Source organism: Mustela lutreola, chromosome 14, assembly GCF_030435805.1.
Source record: "Mustela lutreola isolate mMusLut2 chromosome 14, mMusLut2.pri, whole genome shotgun sequence".
Lineage (NCBI taxonomy): Eukaryota > Metazoa > Chordata > Mammalia > Carnivora > Mustelidae > Mustela > Mustela lutreola.
The window spans coordinates 72,987,936-73,011,201 of NC_081303.1; the positions used below are offsets into that span (position 1 = coordinate 72,987,936).

Below are 23,266 nucleotides of genomic sequence, written 5' to 3' on the forward strand. Positions count from 1 at the left end.
AGTCTTATGATCAGCAGCTTTGCTAGTCACTTAAGTAGCTTTCCTATGCCCAAACCAGACAAATTTGTATAAGGACAGAAATAAAGAGAGGTCCTCAAGTTTCTGGGTCTTATTATCATTCTGGCCAGGGTACTAACTTCTAGCCAAAAGACAGGATTTCTCCTCTTCCTCGAGTGGCCACAGGCTAGAGGATTAGAGCCTGAGCAATAGACAGGAAAGTATTCAATAAGACCCTACTCCTTGAAAAGCTCCTGGAGTGAAAGTAAAGGGACAGGAGAGGAAATACCAAATTTGCATTAAGGATCAGAGTCCAGATGAGTGGATTCAAAGCCCCAGATTGGACACCGAATGATGTAAATGATATGATTTGAAGTTTTGGGCTTCTGAGTGAATGACCAAGGAAGAATTCTTGAAATATTTCTGGTGCAAAAAGTGATTTTATTATAACACAGGGACAGGACCTGTGGGCAGAAAGAGCTGCACTGGCATTGTGATGGGTGACATTCTGTACTTTTAGGTTTGTGGAGAGAGGTGGGGTAGAGATAAAGTAAGTTTCAAAGGAATTTTGAAGCAAGCCTTTTGAGATGTTGAGGGTCTAGCTGCCATTAAGATAAGATTACTCTTATTCTCTAGCAAAACAACATTAATGCCACCATGAGTTCCTCGAGGAAGGTCACTCTCTACATGTCTCAAGGATCTATCAGTGAGATGCAAGCTGTAAGGAGATTTAATTTAAGCTAGATTTCTCTTGCCTTTGTTTTCCTCAATAGAGACCCAACAGAAGAAAGGACCAGAGAGCTGAAAACAGGTCACCAGAAATACTTCAGTTAGGGGAGCAAAAAGGAGAAAAGCCCATGAGGCAGATCAATATCCACATTCTAAGGATTTCAGAAGAAGGAAGGGAGGACCAGAAAGATAAGGAGATAATGGCCAAGAACCCTCCGGAACTGGGGAGGGAAATTGACAAACTATGAGAAGTGTTTGTGGGGCTGAAACAGGAAATAATTAGGAAAGACACTTGGACCGTGAGGCTGCAAAAGGCCCCTCTGGGGACGGTCCACATTGGACACAGGGTTTCTGTGTGAGAGGATGGGGGTTTCCTTTTATAGAGCAAGGGCCTGCCTGAAGCTTGTGGTGCCTGGAGCACCTACTGCAAGGTGGCAGCTCCTCACCTCTGGAACCCAGCCAGCTTCCTCCACCCTACCCTCCTTTGTTTCAGAGATCTTGCTGATCTCACTAACTGACCATTTGGATCTCTTGTTGTTGTTTTTTCATCACAAACTTAAATTTCTGCTCTTATGTTAAATTCTTCAATAAAGAGAAAGCCCATGAAACCCTAAGTGCCCTCCACCTTGATCCCAATAAAGCAGAAGAACCCCAGTCTTGTGGCCTCGCTGTGTGGTCCCAGGTATGTCATGTACTTCCCAAGACATGTGAGTAACAATCTCCCCCGCCCCACCGCTGCCGTGTTTCCTGATGGTTTTTGCAGGGGGAAATGGTGAGAACCACGGGGGCTGGTCCAGGCACAATGTGGCTGTTGACAGGCTGAGACCCTCACAACATAGGTTCACATTTGTCTGCTTGTTCACTTACCCCCCAATCTGTGCAGGTCCCAGGGGCACTTAGGGAAGCTTATTTTGCTAAACTGCAGAGGGATGTGTTTTTGTTTTTGTTTTTGTTTTTGTTTTTTAAGTAGCCTCAGCACCAAACGTGGAGCTGCAACTCATGTCCCTGAGATTGAGAGTCGCATGCTCTACCAGCTGAGTCATTCTGCAAACTTCTCTTGCCTTCCTCTTCAGCAACTTCAGCCCAGCTTATATAAAGCTCAAAAGGTTTTACATCTGCTTTAACCCTTTGACTTTGTGGAGCTCCCATCATAAAACACACTTTGACACCAGACTGACCAAGTGTGTCTGTACTAGGACCTCATGTGACACCGAAGCTTGTATGAATTTAAGGTAAGGAAGCGGTTTCCATTTGAGAAATGAAGAAAATGTTATTTGCATACTAGCAAATGCACAGCTTGGCATTTTCTGAGGACCCAGGCACGTCCTGGCAGACGTGGACCACCAGAAGGTGGCCACCAACATCGGAAATGGCACAGCTACCAGCCCGAAAGACAAGGGCCATGTAGGAAAGTAGCCACATTCACGTTTTGAGAACACCAGCAAGACCTGATTATTTTACTTCCTTTTTCTAATTCTGTGGGCCTTATCTGAGTACTACTCTCTGGCCCTCCTTCACAGATGGGAGAGAAGCCTGGCTTCTGATAAGATGGGCTTTCTCTGCCATCGACCGGACCAGGTCCCTGTGCTTCTGTGGCTGCTGCTGCTGATCCTGGGTGAGTAGGGGTCAGACTGGGACAGGGGCCCAAGTTCTTAATGTCAGCAGGTGGAGGGAAAGCCAGGGGGCTTCTATCTCCGCTTCCCCTTGGGCTTCAGACACGTAGCAAGAGGTGGAAAATGAACAGAGCTGGGTTTCCAGGAAACCGAAAGACTCTGGAGACCTGGCCATCCTTTGTGGCACCTTGGCTTCCTGCCCGTTTCCTTTCTCACCTCATAGGAAGCTTGGATTTTTCTCTCTGCGAAACCACACCTCTAAACGCCCAGAGAAACAGTTACTGCCCACACGGGTGAGGGGAGGAAGGTCTGCGGAGCAACATGGCTCCTTCCTAACATTTTAAGCCAATATTTAACCAAAGAGTGAAAAAGTAGGGGGAGGGATGCCCAGGTGGCTCAGTCGTTAAGCTTCTGCCTTTGGCTCAGGTCTTGATCCGGAGGTCCTGGGGTCAAGCCCACATCCGGCTTTCTGCTCAGCAGGGAATCTGCTTCTCTCCCCCTCTGTCTTTCCCCCTGCTTGTGCTCTCTCTTGTTCTCATGCTCAAATAAATAAAATCTTAAAAAAATAAATAAATAAAAGAAAGGAAAAGTAGGCGGAACAGTGCCCAAGAAGTGAGGAGGAAGGGGGAGATAAAGCATTTCTCCAAGCCCTTCTCTGCCTCTGCTCTGCCCAGTTCAGGCCAGAGAAGAGAGCATGAGCTACTGCGTGCAGAGCAAGGAGGCCAGGGGTGTGGATACGAGCCATTCACGCTCATCACAGAAATCAGAGGCTGCATTTTTGTTTGGGGGCCATGGGAGGTATGGAATGTGCAGAAATAAATGGGAGGGAAAGCCCAAGAAGGGACTGTGGCTGGGTTGCTGGGAGTTTCTCAGAGTCTAACCAAGGGTTGGAACAGTGTCACCCCATGCTAACCTTTAACCTTTGGCTCTCTCACAGCTCCCGGACGAGAGCAATCAGGTCAGTCTTCCTTTCCTTCTCCCTCCTGCTCTCTGGGCATTGGTTCTTCCAGCCAGCATGCCTGTCCCTGTAAATGGGGGCTGAGGTTGTGCCAGAATGAGTGGTGCTGCCACTCTGGGGTCACACCTGTCACCATGGCCAGTGAGCAGAGCCTCCTGTGATCTCTGCAGCCTTCAGTCCTTTCCCCATCAGTGCAGGGCAAGGAAGCATTTGCAGAGGCAGGAGGCTAATGTCCAGAACCTTCCATCTGTCTCCTTTTTTCCCCTGAGGACCATCCTCCACACCTGTATGTTCAAGCTAGAGCCACCATCAAAGGACAGAAAAGCAGCTCCTATTCACAGAGGAAGTGCTGCACCCGAATCTTCATACACTCCGAAGGGAGCTCATGCTGCTGTCCTGCTTCCATTTCGGGTCCCATTTGTCATTTGCAATTTTGTGTACAAAGGGGATTTCTCAAGCAGCCCATGCCTCTCCATTCAAATTCTTTATGTCCCTTCATATTTTATTGTGTCTGACTTAGAGTGTAGACAAAAGTTGCCTTTTCCATAGAATCTCAAGTCAAACAAAGTTTAAAAATAATGAAAGCAGGAAAAAATATGTTGTCCATTGCCTATGAGCAACCAAGTAGGAAGTGATTGTTCAGAGTCTAGAGACTACATCCCAGGCCCACCTGTACCTTGACAGGAATGCACAGGACAAGAACATTTTAGAATCAGCCACCTTCAGAGGCCCTCATAGTGCGTGCCCAGCTACACATCCCATCTCCCAAGCTTTTCAGAACCCACCTCAGGGACCTGAGACCTCTCCCTTATGGCACCCACCGGCCCACTTCTGGCCTATGAAAAGGGTGAGGAAGAGCAGGTTCTGCCCCAGGCATGTCCCCCAGTTGTATCTGCTCCTTCCCCCATGGGAATCGGCCACCAGCAGTTTGGGACCTCCCCTGGGTTCAGCCTACCTCCCATTCACCTTCACCTGCCTGCACCTTTCTCTTTTCTGTTTAGGAACACTTCCAAAAGCTTTTCTTCTCCTTGAACCTCCATGGTCCAGAACCTTCAAGGGAGAAAAAGTGAAACTCACCTGCAAGGATGACCATTCTTGGGTCCAGGGATATGTATCTTGGTATAACAATGGGATTTCCTTGGGAAGTAGACCTGGAACAATCCAAATAGACAAGTCTGGATATTACACATGCAAGACCCCAAGATCTTCCTTAAGTGACCCTGTGCATGTGGAATTTTTATCTGGTGAGGAAAGAAAGGGGCGAGTCTCTGAAATCAAGCTGCTGGGCACATGTCTGAAGGCTGGGTGAACCCAGGGAACACAGACTGTTGTAAGCAGACATGAGGCTATTTGATGAATTTGATCCTAGTTGGGAGAATGAGGAGATAGGGCTGTGGAGGACAGCACACTGTCCATCTCCTCCACCCAGAGACATGTCAGGAACCCAGAAGCCACCAGGCAAGAAGGGACTCGGGTCTAAAGGAAGATATGGTAGCAAATTGCTCTTTTAATGATACATATGAGGATCTCTTAAGTACATTTTCTGAAAAGCAGTTCACTATCTAGGGCAAGAGAGCCTTAGTAGTGGGGCCACATGGAAATGGTGGTGGAGGACATTCACCAATGTGTGCAGGGCCATAGCTCTTCCCTCAAGGGCAGAAGAGAGAGTTTGAAGAAAGAAACAGATGGAGTATGTTTGTTCACTCTTTGCAGACTGGCTGATCCTCCAGGCCTCACACCCTGTCTTTGAAGGAGATGATGTAACTCTGAGATGCCTGGGGAAGAAAGAAAAAAAAACTTATGAAAAGACTTTCTACAAAAATAAAGAAGAAATGAGACATCATTCTCAGTCAGAGGTCACAATACATTCAGTCTCCATGGACAATAACGAATATCATTGTACTGCTTCTGGGGAATCTGTTTTGGGCTCATGGACAGAAACTTCAAAAGCTTTAAAGATCCAAGTTCAAGGTAATGGCTATACTCCTGTGGGTAATAGGTCTTGACAGAGAAACTGTGTGGGGATCAAAGAGGGGCCTTCATGAGAGGCCTCTTCTGAGCATCTATGGGAAGGAGGTGAGAGGTGGTTCCATCTCCATGGGTCCCCACCTTCTGACATTGTGCTGAGAACACAGGTGTCCCTCTCCAGGAGCTCGGAGTCTCATTGCCCTGGGAACTGTTTTTGTGCTTCTCTATAGAGCTGTTTCCACAACCTGTGTTGAGAGCCAGACCTTCCCAGCCCACTGAGGGAAACCCAGTGAACCTGAAATGTGAGACCTGGCTCCCTCCACCAAGGTCATACATTTGGCTTCGATTCTGTTTCTTCAGAGAAGATAAGGTCCTGGAACCTGGTTGGAGCAACTCCTCAGAGCTCCAGATCCCCACCATGTGGAGTGAAGACTCAGAGTCCTACTGGTGCCAGGCAAAGACAGCGACTCCCCATATCATTAAACAAAGCCTGCGATCCCAGATACATGTACAGCGTGAGTGTCTGTGGGGCAGAGGGGAGGGGGCAGAGAGCAGAGAATTACCTCTCTTGCTCCCTGAGATAGTGAACATGGCAGAGAGGAGCTACCAGCCATCCCACTATCCCTTTCTCTTAGGTTCAACATTGGCCTAACTTCCCTATAACATTCTCTTCCATCTAAGTTAGGTAATAATCATTATTGATCACTTGCTGGGTGTCTAACCTGTGAGGGCCACAAAGACATACAGGGTACATTCTATAGTGGGTGAACAGTTAACAAGAAGCACCAAAGACCACATGCAGTCTGTCTGTAGAGGCCCTTTGGGGTGTCCATGTGTCAATCAAAAGTTGTTCCAAAATAATCAGAAAAGAGAAAGGTAAACACAAACTGAAATAAAGAAGAAGGTGGGGAGGTGGTGCTGAGACTGGAGGAGGCTTGGAGGATGGAGAGGGGTTTGGGTTCTGAATCAAGTCACTTCAGGATACAAAGAACCTTCCCTGTTCTCTTTCTTTATGGTCCATTGATGCAACAGAGGTGCCTTAGAGATAAAGGTCCGTAAAAATTTGACTGTGGTCAACGTTAGGTTTAAAAGAAGATAGACATTACCCGAGGACAGAAATTGTTGTGTGTGGGGACAGGTAATGTTCCCTTCATAATAATGTACAATTCCCTATCTCCCACTTTGGACCCCTGCCTACTGTACCTGTTGCTATTGGCTTATACATGGCAACACCAGCCTTCTCCTTGGCCCTGTAGCACCTGCCTTTGAGACCTTCTCAAATTCTCCTCTGTCCTCCTAGGGATCCCTGTGTCTGATGTGAATCTAGAGATCCAGCCCCCTGGGGACCAGCTGATTGAAGGAGGAGATATGGTCCTTATCTGCTCAGTAGCCAAGGGTACAGGGACTATCGCATTTTCCTGGCACCGGGAGGGCACAAAGAGAAGTTTGGGCAGGAAGATGGTGCGTGCCCTGTCAGCAGAGTTGCGGATAGCTGCAGTGAGGGAGCAGGACGCTGGGAGGTACTACTGCTCAGCCGACAATATTCAAGGCCCCATCCTCAGTAAACGGATCAGAGTCACACCAAGAAGTAAGTTCCTTGCTTTTTCACTCAACCTTGTTCCCAAGCCAAGGTTTAGTTTCTTTGTCAGCCAGAAGGATCTTCTGAAGAAGGCAAGGAAAAGAGGTGTGAAGATTTAAATGCCAACCAAGGAATGGCAAAGATGGAAGGTAAGGTGAGACCCTCTCTGACAGCTCCTGTCTCACTCAGTTCCAGCGTCCCACCCCATCCTCACTGTCAAGACACCCAGAGCCCTGGCCGTGGTGGGGGACGTGGTGGAGCTTCGCTGTGAGGCCCAGAGGGGCTCTCCCCCGATCCTGTACCGGTATTACCATGAGGACGTCATCCTGGGGACCAATTCGGCCCCCTCTGGAGGAGGAGCCTCCTTCAACCTCTCTCTGACAGCAGAACATTCTGGAAACTATGCCTGTGAAGCTGACAACAGCCTGAGGGCCCAGCGCAGCGAGGCAGTGACGCTCAGTGTCACAGGTAGGGCTTGTCTTGATCCCAGGTCTATATTCCTACTACTAAATTATGCTGGATGTCTCCTTTATTATCTGGTATACATTCTCAATTAAAACTGCCAATGAACTATGTTTCCTCCTTCAGTTCCAGTGTCTCGCCCTGTCCTCACCTTCAACCCTGCCGGGCCCCAGGCTGTGGTGGGAGATTTGTTAGAACTTCGCTGTGAGGTCCAGAGAGGCTCTCCCCCAATCTTATACTGGTTTTATCATGAAGATGTCATCCTGGGGAACATATCGGCTCCCTCTGGAGGAGGAGCATCTTTTAATCTCTCTCTGACCACAGAACATTCTGGAAACTACTCCTGTGGGGCTGACAATGGCCTGGGGGTCCAGAGAAGTTACATGGTGACACTCAACTTCACAGGTATGTTGGAGGTACCTGAGTTTCAGATTACAGTTAAGATCAATAAAATATTTTTCCTACAGACTGTGCAAATTCTACCATCAAAGAGTTTTTGAACATGCACACAAAGGCTTGGGGCTTCCAGAGATTGTGTTGATTTCATGGGGGAAAGAAAGGGAATAGATTTCAATCTTAGATGCTAACAACCATGGGCCATTATTTTGAAAATTACCAATTATAGTGGAGATAATTCAAATGGAGGAATTAGAACCTGGAAGAAAACTGTCCTGATAGATCTCTATTCCCCACCTACATGTTGTCTAGGTCAAAAAGACTTGCCACCAGAACTCAAATACAGGTCTTCCCATTTAGGGCTTTCCACAAGCAAAGTAATCCATATCACTGTGGGCTTCATTGGGTGCCTGCTAAGTGTGTCCGGCCTTGCTGCTACTGCTTATTTGGTGAGTTACTTCAGGACCCAAAGGAAATCAGGTGGGTGTCTATGTGTTACCCTCTGATGTTGTGACTTTTGCCATTGCTATCATAATTTGGACTTGTGTAGTGCATTCTCTTAAGATGATTATTCTCTTCCAAATAGTAAACCCTCAGTTCTACTCACTGGCACCTGTAGGCAACAGTGACAAAAAGGCAGAATACATTTCTCAATGAAGTTGTCACTCCATGTGTTTAATTTGAGATTTAAACTAGGTAGCAGAGTTTTGCTTCTAATTAAAAATTAGAAAGGTGTTTCTTTGCCAATCCACCCCCAGTTCAAAGCTTACTGAGAACAAAAGGAATAATATTAAAAAGTCTTTCATTTGTAACAACAAAAGATGGGTAATAGCCATGGTGCAAACCATACATTCTGAAATATATTTGGGTGCCAGTCAATTATTGTGAAATTTGGAAAATTAATATGGATGCTGAGAATGAAATGAAATGGACTCTGAAAAGCAATCTGAGGATTTTGAAGGGGAGGGGTGAGAGGTTGGGGGAGCCAAGTGGTGGGCATTATGGAGGGCACGTATTACATGGAGCACTGGGTGTGGCGCATAAACAATGAATTCTGTTACGCTGAAAAGAAATTTTAAAAAAAGAAATTAAAATTTCAGTTTTTTATTATTTCAAGTACATAGAAATACAATTTATTTTTTATGCTGATCTTATATCTTGCAACCTTGCTATATACATATTTATTAGTTCCAGTCTCCCTTTTATACATTCCATCAGATTTTTTACGTAGGTGATTCTGTCATCTGAAAAAAAAGATAGCCCCGCTCCTTCCTTTCCCATCTGAGTTACTTTTATTTCTTTTTCTTGCCTTATTGCCCTGGCTAGAACCTCCTGTACAATGTTGAATACAAGTGGTGAGAGCACATATAGCATATCAGCATAGCAGGTCTTGTTGCTCATATTAAGGGAAAGTATTTGTCTCTCGTCATTTAATATGGTAATGTTAGCTTTGGATTTTTTGGTAGATGCTCTCTATTAGGCCAAGGAAGTCCCTACTATTTGTAATTTGCTGAGGATTCTTATAAGGAAAATCTTTGTCAAATGTTTTTTCTACATTGAGATGATCATATGATTCTCTTTTCTAGTCGATTGATACGGATTTTGAATATTGAATGTCAAAACAACCTTGCATTTTTGAGGTCAACGTCACTTGGTCATGACTGTTGAATTTGATGTGGTAAAATTTTGTTAAGAATGTTTACAACTACATTCATGAGGGATACTGCTTGGTAGACTTATTTTCTTATTATATCTTTATCAGACTTGATGTCAAGGTAACACCCATTTAATTACCACTTCTAGTATTTGTCATTCCTTCTTGTGTCTCCATATTTCCATATGGTATCATTTTCTTTCTGCCTGAAGTACATTTCACATTTCTCAGAATATGGGTCTGCTGGTGAGCTTGACTGGTCGTGTTGCTAAAGTCTATTATATCTGTAATGATTTTCTACTTGATCTATCAACTATTGAAAGAGGGGTATCGAAATTGCCAATGCTAACTATGGATTTAGCCATCTCTTCTTACAATTCCATCAAGTTTTGCCTTTGGTATTTTGAAGCTCTTTTATTAGGTGCATAAATGTTTGTAATGGTTTGTGTTTTTGGTAAAATGATCAGCTTATCCTCGTGAAATGATATTTTTATCCCTGTTAGTGTCATTTACTCTGAAGTATTCTTTGATATTAATGTATTAATAAAGTACTGTTAACATGTATTCTTTTTAAAAAAATATTTTATTTATTTATTTGAGAAAGAGGGTGAGAGAGATAGCATGAGAGGCGGGAGGGTCAGAGGGAGAAGCAGACTCCCCACTGGATGAGGAGACTGATGAGGACTCGATTCTGGGACTCCAGGATTGTGATCAGAGCTGAAGGCAGATACTTAACCGATGGAGCAACCCAGGTTCCCCTAACATGGTATTTCTTTATCCATCTTTTCACTTGTAACCTATATAGGCCCTTATATTTAAGGCATTTTTTTTATAAATGCATAGCATATAATTAATTGTTGCTTTTTATCCAATATGACAGTCTCTATCTTTTAACTAAGGTATTTAGATCGTTTATATTAATGTGATGATAAGATTAGATTTAAAGTCTATTATTTTGCTATTTATTTTCTATTTGTTCCATCTGTTCTTTGTTTACCTTTTCCTTTTTTCCTACCTTCTTTTAGACCAACTGAGTATTTTTTATGATTCCATTTTTCTCTCTGTTGGCATACTAGGTATATAATTCTTTGTTTTGTTTATTTCACTGGTTGTTTTAGCATTTCTAATATAGATAGTTAAATTACCACAGTCTATCTTCAGGTGCATTCAGTTACTTCATATATAGTATAAGAATACTACTGGGGCACCTGGGTGGCTCAGTGGATTAAAGACTCTGCCTTCGGCTCAGGTCATGGTCTCAGGGTCCTGGGATTGAGCCCTGCATTGGGCTCTCTGCTCAGCGGGGAGCCTGCTTCCCCCTCTCTCTCTGCCTGCCTCTCTGCCTACTTGTGATATCTCTCTCTCTCTCTATCAAATAAATAAATAAAATCTTTTTTTAAAAAAAGAATATTACTATTATAGGGCGTCTGGGTGGCTTGGTCAGTTAAGCATCCAGCTCTTGATTTTGGCTCAAGCCATGATCTCAGGGTCATGGGATCAAGCCTCCCATTGGGCTCCACACTGAGCTGCAGAGTCTTCATTAGATTCTTTCTCCCTCTCCCTCTGACTCTCCTCCCACTCGCTTTCTCTCTAAATGAGTAAATAAATAAAGAAATAAGTGAAATTTTTAAAAAAAGGATATTCCACTCTGCACTCCATTTCTTCCCTCCTAGCTACAGTGCTATTACTTTTGTATACAGTCACTTACCTGTTAGTTATTAAGTATAATTTAAGAGACTTACGTATAATTTAAGAATTTTGCATACTTACTTAAGTAGTTACCACTTCTGATTTCCTTTATTTCTTTTTGTATCTTCAAATTCCATCTGGTATTACCTTCTTTCTGCCCCAAAGATTTCTTTTAACATTTCTAATAGATGGGTCTGCTGCTGATGAATTATTTCAGGTTTTATATAGTCTGTAAAAGTCTCTGTTTTGCATTCATTGTGAAAGATGCCTTTGCTGTTATAGGATTATAGGTAGAAATTTTTTCTTCTTTACATATTTTAAAGATACTGCTTTACTATCTTCTTGTGTGCATTGTTTCTGACAAGAAATACACTATCATCCTTTGTTCTTCTGTGACTGCGTTTTTTTTCCTCTCTAAATGTTTTTCATGGATCAGGGATTCTTGAACTAATGGACTTTTTAATTCAGTGTCTTGGGTGCCTGTAAGGTTTCACTACTTTATATTTTGGAATTACTAAAGCTTTTCTTTCTGTCTATCTCTCACTTGGCATAACATGACACTTCCTTTTCTGTCAGGCCAAATGCTTTTGTTCTCCCTTTCTTAGGGCTTATACTGAAAATCAAGCAAGCAAACAAAGAAATAAAAAGAATATTTGCATCTCAATGTAATGAAAAAACTTACATATATTTTTCTTAGTGATGCTGATCAAGCATTTTCTCCTTACTCTTTTGTCTTCAGGTCAATCAATGAGCCTCTGTCCTATTTCTTTGCATGAAAAATGGCACCAACGTTTTATAACTGATTTATTTTTATTAGTTCATTGTTTTATTAATTTTTTTAATTTTTTTATTTTTTATAAACGTATAATATATTTTTATCCCCAGGGGTACAGGTCTGTGAATCGCCAGGTTCACACTCTTCACAGCACTCACCATAGCACATACCCTCCCCAATGCCCAAAACCCTACCTCCTCTCCCAACCCTGCTTGCCCCAGCAACCCTCAGTTTGTTTTGTGAGATTAAGATTCACTTATGGTTTGTCTCCCTCCCAATCCCATCTTGTTTTCATTTATTCTTCTCCTACCCCCTTAACTCCCCATGTTGCATCTCCACTTCCTCATATCAGGGAGATCATATGATAGCTGTCTTTCTCTGATTGACTTATTTCACTAAGCATGATACCCTCTAGTTCCATCCACATCATCACAAATGGCAAAATTTCATTTCTTTTGATGGCTGCATAGTATTCCATTGTGTATATATACCACATCTTCTTTATCCATTCATCTGTTGATGTACATCTAGGTTCTTTCCATAGTTTGGCTATTGTAGACATTGCTGCTATAAACATTCGGGTGCACATGTACCTTCGGATCACTATGTTTCTATCTTTATGGTAAATACGCAGTAGTGCAATTGCTGGATCATAGGGCAGTTCTATCTTCAACATCTTGAGGAACTTCCATGCTGTTTTCCAGAGTGGTCGCACCAGCTTGCATTCCCACCAACAGTGTAGGAGAGTTCCCCTTTCTCTGCATCCTCGCCAGCATCTGTCATTTCCTGACTTGTTAATTTTAGCTATTCTGACTGGTGTGAGGTGATACCTCATTGTGGTTTTGATTTGTATTTCCCGGATGCCGAGTGATGTGGAGCACTTTTTCATGTGTCTGTTGCCTACCTGGATGTCTTCTTTGCAGAAATGTCTGTTCATGTCCTCTGCCCATTTCTTGATTGGATTATTTGTTCTTTGGGTGTTGAGTTTGATAACTTCTTTATAGATTTTGGACACTAGCCCTTTATCTGATAGGTCATTTGCAAATATCTTCTCCCATTCTGTTGGTTGTTTTTTGGTTTTGTTAACTGTTTCCTTTGCTGTGCAAAAGATTTTGATCTTGATGAAATCCCAATAGTTCATTTTGGCCCTTGCTTCCCTTACCTTTGGCAATGTTCCTAGAAAGATGTTGCTGCGACTGAGGTTGAAGATGTTGCTGCCTGTGTTCTCCTCAAGGATTTTGATGGATTCCTTTCTCACGTTGAGGTCCTTCATCCATTTTGAGTCTATTTTCATGTGTGGTGTAAGGAAATGATCCAGTTTCATATTTCTGCATGTGGCTGTCCAATTTTCCCAACACCATTTATTGAAGAGGCTGTCTTTTTTCCATTGGACATTCTTTCCTGCTTTGTCAAAGATTAGTTGACCATAGAGTTGAGGGTCTATTTCTGTGCTCTCTATTCTGTTCCATTGATCTCTGTGTCTGTTTTTGTGCCAGTACCATGCTGTCTTGATGATGACAGCTTTGTAATAGAGCTTGAAGTCCGGGATTGTGATGCCACCAACTTTGACTTTCTTTTCCAACATTCCTTTGGCTATTTGAGTTCTTTTGTGGTTCCATATAAATTTTAGGATTATTTGTTCCATTTCTTTGAAAAAAGTGGATGGTATTTTGATAGGAATTGCATTAAATGTGTAGATTGCTTTAGGTAGCATAGACATTTTCAAAATATTTGTTCTTCCAATCCAGGAGCATGGAACATTTTTCCATTTCTTTGTGTCTTCCTCAATTTCTTTCATGAGTACTTTATAGTTTTCTGAGTATAGATTCTTAGCCTCTTTGGTTAGGTTTATTCCTAGGTATCTTATAGTTTTGGGTTCAATTATAAATGAGATTGACTCCTTAATTTCTCTTTCTTCTGTCTTGTTTTTGGTGTAGAGAAATGCAACCGATTTCTGTGCATTGATATTATATCCTGACACTTTACTGAATTCCTGTACAAGTCCTAGCAGTTTTGGAGTGGAGTCTTTTGGGTTTTCCACATATAGTATCATATCTGTGAAGAGTGATAGTTTGGCTTCTTCTTTGCCGATTTGGATGCCTTTAATTTCCTTTTGTTGTCTGATTGCTGAGGCTAGGGCTTCTAGTACTATGTTGAATAGCAGTGGTGATAATGGACATCCCTGCCATGTTCCTGACCTTAGTGGAAAAGCTTTCAGTTTTTCTCCATTGAGGATGATATTTGTGGTGGGTTTTTCATAGATGGTTTTGATAATATTGAGGTATGCGCCCTTTATCCCTACACTTTGAAGAGTTTGATCAGGAAGGGATGCTGTACTTTGTCAAATGCTTTTTCAGCATCTAATGAGAGTATCATATGGTTCTTGTTCTTTCTTTTATTAGTGTATTGAATCACATTGATTGATTTGCAGATGTTGAACCAACCTTGCAGCCCTGGAATAAATCCCACTTGGTCATGGTGAATAATCCTTTTAATATACTGTTGAATCCTATTGGCTAGTATTTTGGTGAGAATTTTCACATCTGTGTTCATCAAGGATATTGGTCTGTAGTTCTCTTTTTTGATGGGATCCTTGTCTGGTTTGGGGATCAAGGTGATGCTGGCCTCATAAAATGAGTTTGGAAGTTTTCCTTCCATTTCTATTTTTTGGAACAGTTTCAGGATAATAGGAATTAGTTCTTCTTTAAATGTTTGGTAGAGTTCCCCTGGGAAGCCGTCTGGCCCTGGGCTTTTGTTTGTTTGGAGATTTTCGATGACTGTTTCAATCTCCTTACTGGTTATAGGTCTGTTCAGGTTTTCTATTTCTTCCTGGCTCAGTTGTGGTAGTTTATAGGAATGCATCCATTTCTTCCAGATTGTCAAATTTGTTTGCATAGAGTTGCTCATAGTATGTTCTTATAATTGTTTGTATTTCTTTGGTGTTAGTTGTGATATCTCCTATTTCATTCAAGATTTTATTTATTTGGGTCCTGGTCCTTTGTCTTTTCTTTTTGATAAGTCTGGCCAGGGGTTTATCAATCTTATTTATTCTTTCAAAGAACCAGCTCCTAGTTTCATTGATTTGCTCTATTGGTTTTTTGTTTTTTGGTTTTTGTTTTTTTTGGTTTCTATATCATTGATTTCTGCTCTGATCTTTATGATTTCTCTTCTCCTGCTGGGTTTAGGGTTTCTTTCTTGTTCTTTCTCCAGCCCATACTCTCTCCACTGTACCTTTGACTCCATACTCTCTCCACTGTACCTTTGTGACTTAAGGAAGACTGGTCACATCCCCTACTTTCAAAACTACTTTTCTGTTTTATCACCTGTATTTGAGTCACTTACTAATTAAAAACATACTGGAAGTGCAGACATTAAGACCTTGCCAATGAAGTTAATAATGGTCAAAAAATAGATTGTTCAGCCATACAGCAACTGGCACAGGGAAGTCAAGATAAGCAACAGTCATTTTATGTGATCCATGAGAACAGAAACCCAGGCGGTTCTGACCTCTCAATCTAGAGGAAGTCTTGTTTTAAACAGCAAACTCAGTAAGAAACTCCGACAGTCTACCAGTCAGAGGGTATCGACTTCCTCATCTCACAATCTTCCCAACTTCCTTCTCATTGTCCATCAGCCTGCTCAGGGAGGAGCTCAGCCCTTTCCACTATTTCTGTCTTTCTTTTTTTTTTTTTTAATTATGTTATGTTAGTGACCATATAGTACATCATTAGTTTTTGATGTAATGTTCCATGATTCACTGTCTCTGTAGAACACGCAATACTGCAAGCAACACGTGCCCTCCTTTATACCCATCATGGGACTAACAACCCCACCACCTTCCCCTCTAAAACCCTGTTTTGTTGCTACCCTGTGACCCATCAATTGTACTGCTAAGTATTTACTCCATTTTTTTTGAAAAGAGAATTCTGTCTGCTCCTTAAGGCTGAGTGTATCCAACCCATTACCACAGTATTAACTCTGTGACTGAACTGCCAAGATGAAAATTCCAGTAATGTAATTTGCCAGATACTTGATATCTGGCAGGCAAATTAAACTCTCCAAGCACTGAGCCCAGAGTGAAGTACTAAGTTTCTTTGTGGTCATAACAATACTACTTACCAATTTGGTGGTATCCATGTAAACTGCTCAGTGCCAGACCAACCCATACCTCTTCAGTGATATTAACCTATGTCCTGTAAATAGCCACCTTCTGGGTCTATTCTGTCTTTTGCAAATGAAGAGATAAACGGACTTGCAGACACATCCTGGGACTTAGCTCACCCACCCACAAGGGAGGACAGTGGCTGTTGACTGATACGAATAGCAATTTCTCTAAGGAGCTGTCACACAACTCTAGTTTAATTCATGGTTTGCAGACATCAATAATTTTTGATGAGAATGTTTACTTGGGGTAATACTTCATGGTGTCTAAGCCCAGTGAGACAGATGCAGAGCCACAGTTAAACAGGCAGTGGTCAGTAGTGGGATCTAGGAGGAGTCCTGCATTGGGGCAGGCCAAAAGGATTTCAGTGTCTCACTGATGATGGAAAACTGCCATATTTTCAAGGCTGGTGAAGGAGCCTTCCAGATTAGGTTTACCTGTAATCACCTATTATACAATTGTTAACGTGCCCCCCCCTTTTTTGGTCCTCAAAGTATATACTTTAATCCGTTCAGTTGCTGAACCAAACTTTACTGAATATTGTCAACATTCTAGCCACTGGGCAAATAAAAATAATTGAGACGAGGTTGCAGCCTCAAGTAACACCCTTTTTCATGATGGAGAGAGTTGGAGGGAAACCTACAAATAGGTAATTGCCATCCAGTATGGTGATTGTAATACTGCAGATTTCCATGTATGTGTAGATAGGTCACTTTAGAGCTCACTGGCCCCAGGGAAAGCCCTGGAGGAGGAAAGATCAGTTGGAATCAGACAGATGAAAGAGAAGAGGAGAAGGGGTGTCGAGAAAACAGTATGTACCCAGCTGATTGGGTTCGCAAGGACCACAGGTACAGATACATCCGAGCTGGTTATGGGAGCCATATTTATTCACATGGTGTAGGAACTCTGTCTCTGGTCTCCATCTCCTGGGACTGTGGCCAGGGCAGAGAAGAGGAAGAGGGGAAGCACTGGGCCCAGAGTGAAGTACTAAGTTGTCCCTCTTGTGCTACTCAGCCACACCTCCTTAGAGTGCATGCTGCTTTTACTGACTGAATAAGTATGATTCTGGGCAACCATCTTTCCAGACCCCACCCTCCTCATCAGTAATATGCCATTGGCGGGGTAGAGCCTGATGTTCTCTAAGATCTGCCATGGCTGAGACCTAAAATGAATCTGATTTCCCAGAAAGGGCATTCTGATGTGGAGCCCACTACCTACACAGCTCACTCATGATCACTGATCTTCTGTTTTTCAGGAAGACTTCCTGCCACTGGAACACCCAGGTGAGGTCTCATTTCGTATGCTGAGAATATTGTCATGATCTATTCATACCCACAAGACAGGGCCACAGGGTTATATGTACATTAAAAAATACTTGACTGGATTTCCTATTAACATTTTAAATTCTTACAAAATCCAAACATGTGATTCAGAAAGCCACTTCCAGCCATATCTTTGAATAATACTCACTCAGACCTCGGCATACCCAGGACTCATGTCACTTGCTCTCCTTGTCACTCTACTTCTTCAGATGTGCCTGGTGGAGAGCTGACCACGCCCACCCTAGTGGCGTCCTCTGTCACAGGGCTCCACCTCAGACCTCATTCCTCCACCACACACTCATTCGGGACATAATTATTAAATGCTGGCAATGTTCAATTCACAGTATTGACTGCAGAAGGAAACAGAAGTGGGGGTTAAAAAACACTCTTTTCCCAGAGATCTGTCAAGGAATCTTACAGGAAAGGTAAATGATTGTGATAAAAGCTGGAATATTGAAAGGGACCTTTTAAAAAAGATGAAGGTCACGTTCCAGGGGGGGTGCGAAAGTCTTTGTGTATCAGTGTTTAAACATTTAAGTGTTTGAGAACAATAAGAAGTAGGGCAGATCTAACTGTTTACCAAAAAGACCTTGAGACTCTGCACTTTGACCCACTGACTTTGTGTCAGTCGTCCCTCACTGTCACGCTGTCTTGGGCTGCACGTCGCGTTGCACACACCTTCTGAGTTCTCTTGAGAGAGTCATGCAGACTCAGGGTAGGCAGTCATGATATTTTAAAGAATATTTTATTTACTTATTATTTGAGAGAGAGCGTGAGTGAGCACAAGCAGGGAGAGGGCAGAGGGAGAAGGAGGGAATGATCAGAGAGAGAATCCCAAGCAGGTTCCACACTGAGCATGGAGCCTGACACAAGGCTCAATTTCAAGACCCTAAGATTATGACTGATACCAAAATCAAGAGTCTGACTCTTAACCAACAGAACCAGCCTGTTTACAGGGACCACTCTGGGCTCCTCATGGACACTGGTCTTCCTGAGACTCGGTGTGATCCACAAATCCTTCTCGCCCTGTGTCTCCCCCTGTATGTCCCAGTTACAGTCCCAAGGAGCATCAGGAGCCTTCCTGGTCTGGACCCTGCTCCACAGACCCCCACACGCCCCCCCACTCTGAGCCACCAGCCGTGATGGAGCCGCAGCCAGTGTACAGCAATGGTGAGACTTCCTAAGTAGCCCAGGGCCCCAGGGATGAACCAAGGTGGGAGGGGAGATTGAGCAACTGCCCAAGACTGAGTCACACTCAACTTGAAAATGACACTCCTGGCACCATGTCTGAGACAGAAGATGAACTTAGTAGCTTAGAAGAGTCTAGAACGTGGGCTCTTGGCTGGAGCGAGCTATCATCTCCTCTCCCACAGTGAATCCTGGAGATGACAACCTGGTGTATTCCCAGATCTGGAGCAGCCAGCAAACAAAGGGGAATCCAGGTGAGAGGCCTTCCAGATGTATGTATAGATGCATGTATTGGGGAGATGAGGGCAGGGGAGATGAGGCAGCCATGTGTGAGGGGATCCACGAGGGGCCTCTGACCAGGCCTCTCAAGTATGAGTGGGCCACGGAAGGAAGGCATCATCTGCTCCCACACTGCCACCCTATGTCTGTGTCCCTTCCCTTGGACCCTTGTGCACTGCCACTGGACCCCACAGACTCTCTGAGGACAGACACTAGTGTTTCCACGAACTTACCAGTAGCACCCAGTGTGGTACTTAGGAAACTATGGGTCTCTTCAAATATCGTTTTAAAAGAATGCATGACTGCTAATTGCTAGTGTCAGCCTCGCATAACCTAATGTGTAGACGATCATAATTCTCCCAGATGGTCTAATTTCTAATCTCATCCTCCTCTCGCCCCCAGACACGGTTTCCAGCACGATCCCTCTGAGAGGCCCTGCCTATCACACCCAGGCTTGGATTCACGGCCTTGGTGACCCTTCCTTCCAAAGCTGGACCCTCGCTTCCCCCTGCTCTTCAGGCCCTCCCAGAGCTCTGGCCTTACTCCAGCCAAGCTGACCCTCCCCATCTTCCTGCTCACACTGGGCTGTTGCATGCTCTGGCGATCATGTGTCTCATCGGCCTGAAATGCCCTTCCCCCACCTAGTTTACCCAGTGACCCCTGCTCACATGTTAAGACACAGTTCAGGTGCCTCCATGAAACGTCCCCCCAGCCGTCCCTGTGTCCAAGCCTGGGAGGATGGGTTAGCTTCTGGCAACAACAGCTCATTACGTATTTCCATCTGGCGCCCATCCTACTTGTTGCATACATCTACACATCCATTGTTCCTCTTAAAAATTATAGGCTCCTTGGGTACACGGGCTGAGTTTGTTTGTTGTTCCTCTGTCCTTGTAGCTTAATAGAAGGTCATTGTTTACTGAATACTTACTAATAAATGAATGAAAGAGATCCAGAGGACCCTTGGAAAGAGAAGAAACACACACACTGCTTCACCGCAGATCTTCGTTGGGAATTTGTTCTGTAGTCTTAGAATGCCAACCCCCTCTCCAGCCTCCACCACTTTCCCCGTGTGAAGCAAAGCCTGTGTTCCACTTTCTCCCAATCAGTGCACACACAGAGGTCCTGAACAGGGGTGGGATGGAAGCAGGGGGACCGCTTGGCTGGGGCAATGAGCAGGGGAAAGACAAGGAAATCATCAGGAGAGTCACTCTGGGCATTTGGTGGGCAGGGGAAAGGCTTTATCAGTGTGTGGGGGTGGAAGAACCCCACAGAGCAAACCATCAAGAGCCCAGTTGCGGAAGGGAGATTTCGAAATGCGTTGTGAGTGGGTTGTAAGTTGGAATATGTCACCCACAGACTGATGCTGTCTTCCCTCTTCCCATCCAACAGCACGTTCACCAAGGACACATCGGAGGAATGAGGTGGGTCACGCTTTCCGCCTCCCTCTCGCAGAGCTCTCCTCCCTCACCTGTGCTTAGGTGCTCACTGTTTGTGGGATTTCCACCAGGAACCTGCAGTCATCTATTCGGAGCTGAAGAAGGCACAACCAGAAGACACTGCAGGGCAGGCCCATGAAGATCCTGCAGAAAACTATGAGAATCTCCCATGTGCACCATCAGCTCTGGACCACTAGCCCCCTACCCAGAGGGGCCCTCGAAGACCCTGGGAGCATCTGATACCTTCCCCCTGTTCTCCACAAGCATGCTTCTCCTTCCATCCAGCAGACTGGGTGAAGGTCCCTGTCCCCCCCTCCCCCACCCCCCGCACCTGAGTCTGCATGTTCTCTGGGAACAGAATGGGCAGCATTTTGGTAAACACCGCATTTCTACACAGTAGAGACGCATGAAAGCGGGCAGGTGGGCCTTCCCCTCTCATGTCCATGGAACAAGGAGGAAGGGCGAGTGGTCTAGCCAGGATCACAAGAGTGCTATCACTACCATGTGCTCCGAGTGCCGAAAGCTTTGACCGCATCATTTCTGCATGAACAATTGAAACACTTTGTTTCCTCTTCTAGATGGACAGGTGGTAAGTGACTGGTGATGATGATACTAATGAAGAAGATGACTACAGATACAGGACACACACCAATCTGCTCAGAATTGGGGGCCATCACCAGTCTTCCTCTCCCCCAGATCAAACTCTCCCATACCTGGTGCAGTCAAGCTCCATGGTTTGGTTGTTCAGCACCCACTATTTGGAGGCTCCAGGGATCAGCACCAACCCTGGAGGCCCAGGAGAGCCGGTGACTCTCAGGACTCAGATGGCAAAGCCTCGTGTCTCTGGGAGCCCACGTGGCCTGAGCCAGCAGAGGAGGGAGCAACGCAGGCAGTCAGTGGGCCTATGGGACAGACCCCTCCCATTGCCCACCGATTCCCAAATAATTCAAGAACTAAGCTTCCACCACGGGAGAAAGCATTTAAAAAGCAGGCCATCTGTTCCTAGGTCTCCAGAAAAGCGGCAGAGTTGCTTGGAGTGGCTTTTATTTACGTGAATAAGGGATTTGTCACCTGGGGTGAGACTGAACTTTCGATCGCTGTAAAAACGATAGGCCGTCGCCAGCTGGTGCCTTCACTGAGGACTGGTGTGCTTCGGCTGATACACGCCATGGACAACGTTGATTTTACACCTACCTACCCTGTTTAGGACTTCAAGTAAATAACACAGCAAGGCTTTGCAAACCTTTGGAATAGCAAGATAAAAAGAACAAAGTGTGTTTCAAAGATTATTCCTTTCCCTGTGGATGTCAGAATCCTGGGTAAGGGGAAGTGCAACATACAGCAAAGCTTAATCCAATTTGAGGTGTTAATCTTAGCCTCATGAGCTTGGCTGGCAAGCTAATTGGCTGAGGGGGTGGGGGAGTGTTGTCCTTCCTAAAGAGGGAATATTTATTTTTGTTATGAAAGAGTGACTTCTATGTCTTGTTTCCATATTAACAGGTACAAAATGTTCTCCAGAATGTACACCTGGCCTTTAGAGACAGCAAAAAATCCAGGTGTAATCTGTGTTTATGCTTAAATTTGGCCCCAAATGCCTCCCAACTTTGGGTTCCAGGAAGAATAGAGCCTTATAGGGGGGAGAGGGACATGCCACAAGGTCCCAGCTGTGGGAAACCCATCTAAAAGAGTGGTGACAAAAGGCAAAGTCCCCAAGGGAGAGAAGCAGCATCAAGGCAGCATCCCAGGGCCAGTAAGAGTCATTCTGCAGGAGGGCATGTCAGACACCAGGATGGCAGCCTCTCACGTGGGCAAGGTCCATGATGCCAGTGAAAGATGGGGACAGCAAGGGGCTCTCTGGTGCTCAGAACAGTTCTGATGGGGTGCAGACCCTCTTCCCAGCAGCAAAGGAGAGGCTAAGGAAGAATTGGGAAAATATCCAAGAGGACGTCATGTTTCCAGCTAGTCAGGAAGGTAACATTTAAGACCTCAAGATTTAAGACATGACTATAATTTCTTTCTTTACATTATATTTATTTATATATTTACAAATGTCTGGAAGGACAATTTAAACACAATAAATCACATATATCTGAAGTATACCATTTCATGTTTTGGCAGATAAGAAACCAAGAAAATAAGAAACCACCACAATCAAGATCCCAAACATCTCCTTCATTCCCCAGTGTTCTCCTGTCCTGAGGAACACATTTTTCCCTCCACACCATCTCCTGCCATCACCAGATGTTTTCTGTCACTATAGATTAGGGTGTATTTTCTAAAGTTTTATGTAAATAGCACCATACAGCATATACTCTTTTGTGCCTGGCGCCACTCACTAAGCAGAAGAATTTGAGACTCATTCACATTGTTTCAAATAGCCACAACATAGTCCTTTCTATTGCTAAATAATATTCCATTGGATGTGCTATATTTTTATTATCCATCTATCTGTAAATGGATATTTACATTGTTTCATTTATCATTAATTGAAATAAAATTACTATGAAAATTCACATACAAGTGTTTGTGTGGACATGTTTCCATGGCTCCTTTGTAAATACCTGGGAGTAGAATTGCTGACTCACATGTAGATTTATGTTTAAGGTTTGAAGAGGCTTGATACTCTTTTCCAAAACATCTGCACCATGTCACATGCCCACGAGCACTGACTGATAGCTACAGTAGTTCCACACCCTTGTCAACACTTAGCATTGGCAGTCTTGAACTTTAGCCACTGCAAAGAGTATGTATTGTAGTGTAGTGTGATCTCACTATGGCTTTAATTTCTCTGCTGATCCATGATGCTGATTCTCTTCTCATGTCCTTATTGGCTCTCTGCATATCTTCTGTGAAGGGTCTGTTCACACTTTCCACTTCTGCAAGAGTTTGGCATCTTTAGTTTTTTATTCTGGTCTGATTTACAAATTGTAAATATCTTCTCTATGTCTGTAGCTTGATGTTCATTTTCTTAATGATATTTTTTGAAGAGCACAAGATTTTAGTTTTGAAAAAGTACAATTTATCAACTTTTTAATTTTATGAGCCTACTTGTGTTTCCT

General features: G+C 43.9%; 1 protein-coding gene across 4 annotated transcripts; it reads left to right on the plus strand.

Moving 5' to 3' along the window:
• The first annotated feature begins 1,795 nt into the window (after positions 1–1,795).
• Positions 1,796–22,741, plus strand: FCRL3 (Fc receptor like 3). 4 transcript variants are annotated; one of them, XR_009347282.1, is made up of 16 exons: positions 1,796–1,958; positions 2,247–2,341; positions 3,277–3,297; positions 4,299–4,541; positions 5,011–5,268; positions 5,496–5,780; positions 6,566–6,853; positions 7,034–7,312; positions 7,433–7,711; positions 8,015–8,182; positions 17,238–17,265; positions 18,356–18,474; positions 18,678–18,746; positions 20,161–20,192; positions 20,279–21,526; positions 22,326–22,741. XR_009347282.1 is itself a non-coding variant. In XM_059145113.1 (15 exons), exons 1-15 carry the CDS (start codon positions 1,948–1,950, stop codon positions 20,402–20,404), a joined length of 2,301 nt encoding a protein of 766 aa, XP_059001096.1. In that variant the 5' UTR covers positions 1,796–1,947; the 3' UTR covers positions 20,405–22,740. The 4 variants fall into 4 exon arrangements, 2 of the variants coding, with proteins under 2 accessions (XP_059001096.1, XP_059001097.1); XR_009347281.1 differs by having other exon boundaries at positions 20,279–22,178; positions 22,326–22,740; XM_059145113.1 differs by having other exon boundaries at positions 20,279–22,740.
• Positions 22,742–23,266: the final 525 nt, after the last annotated feature.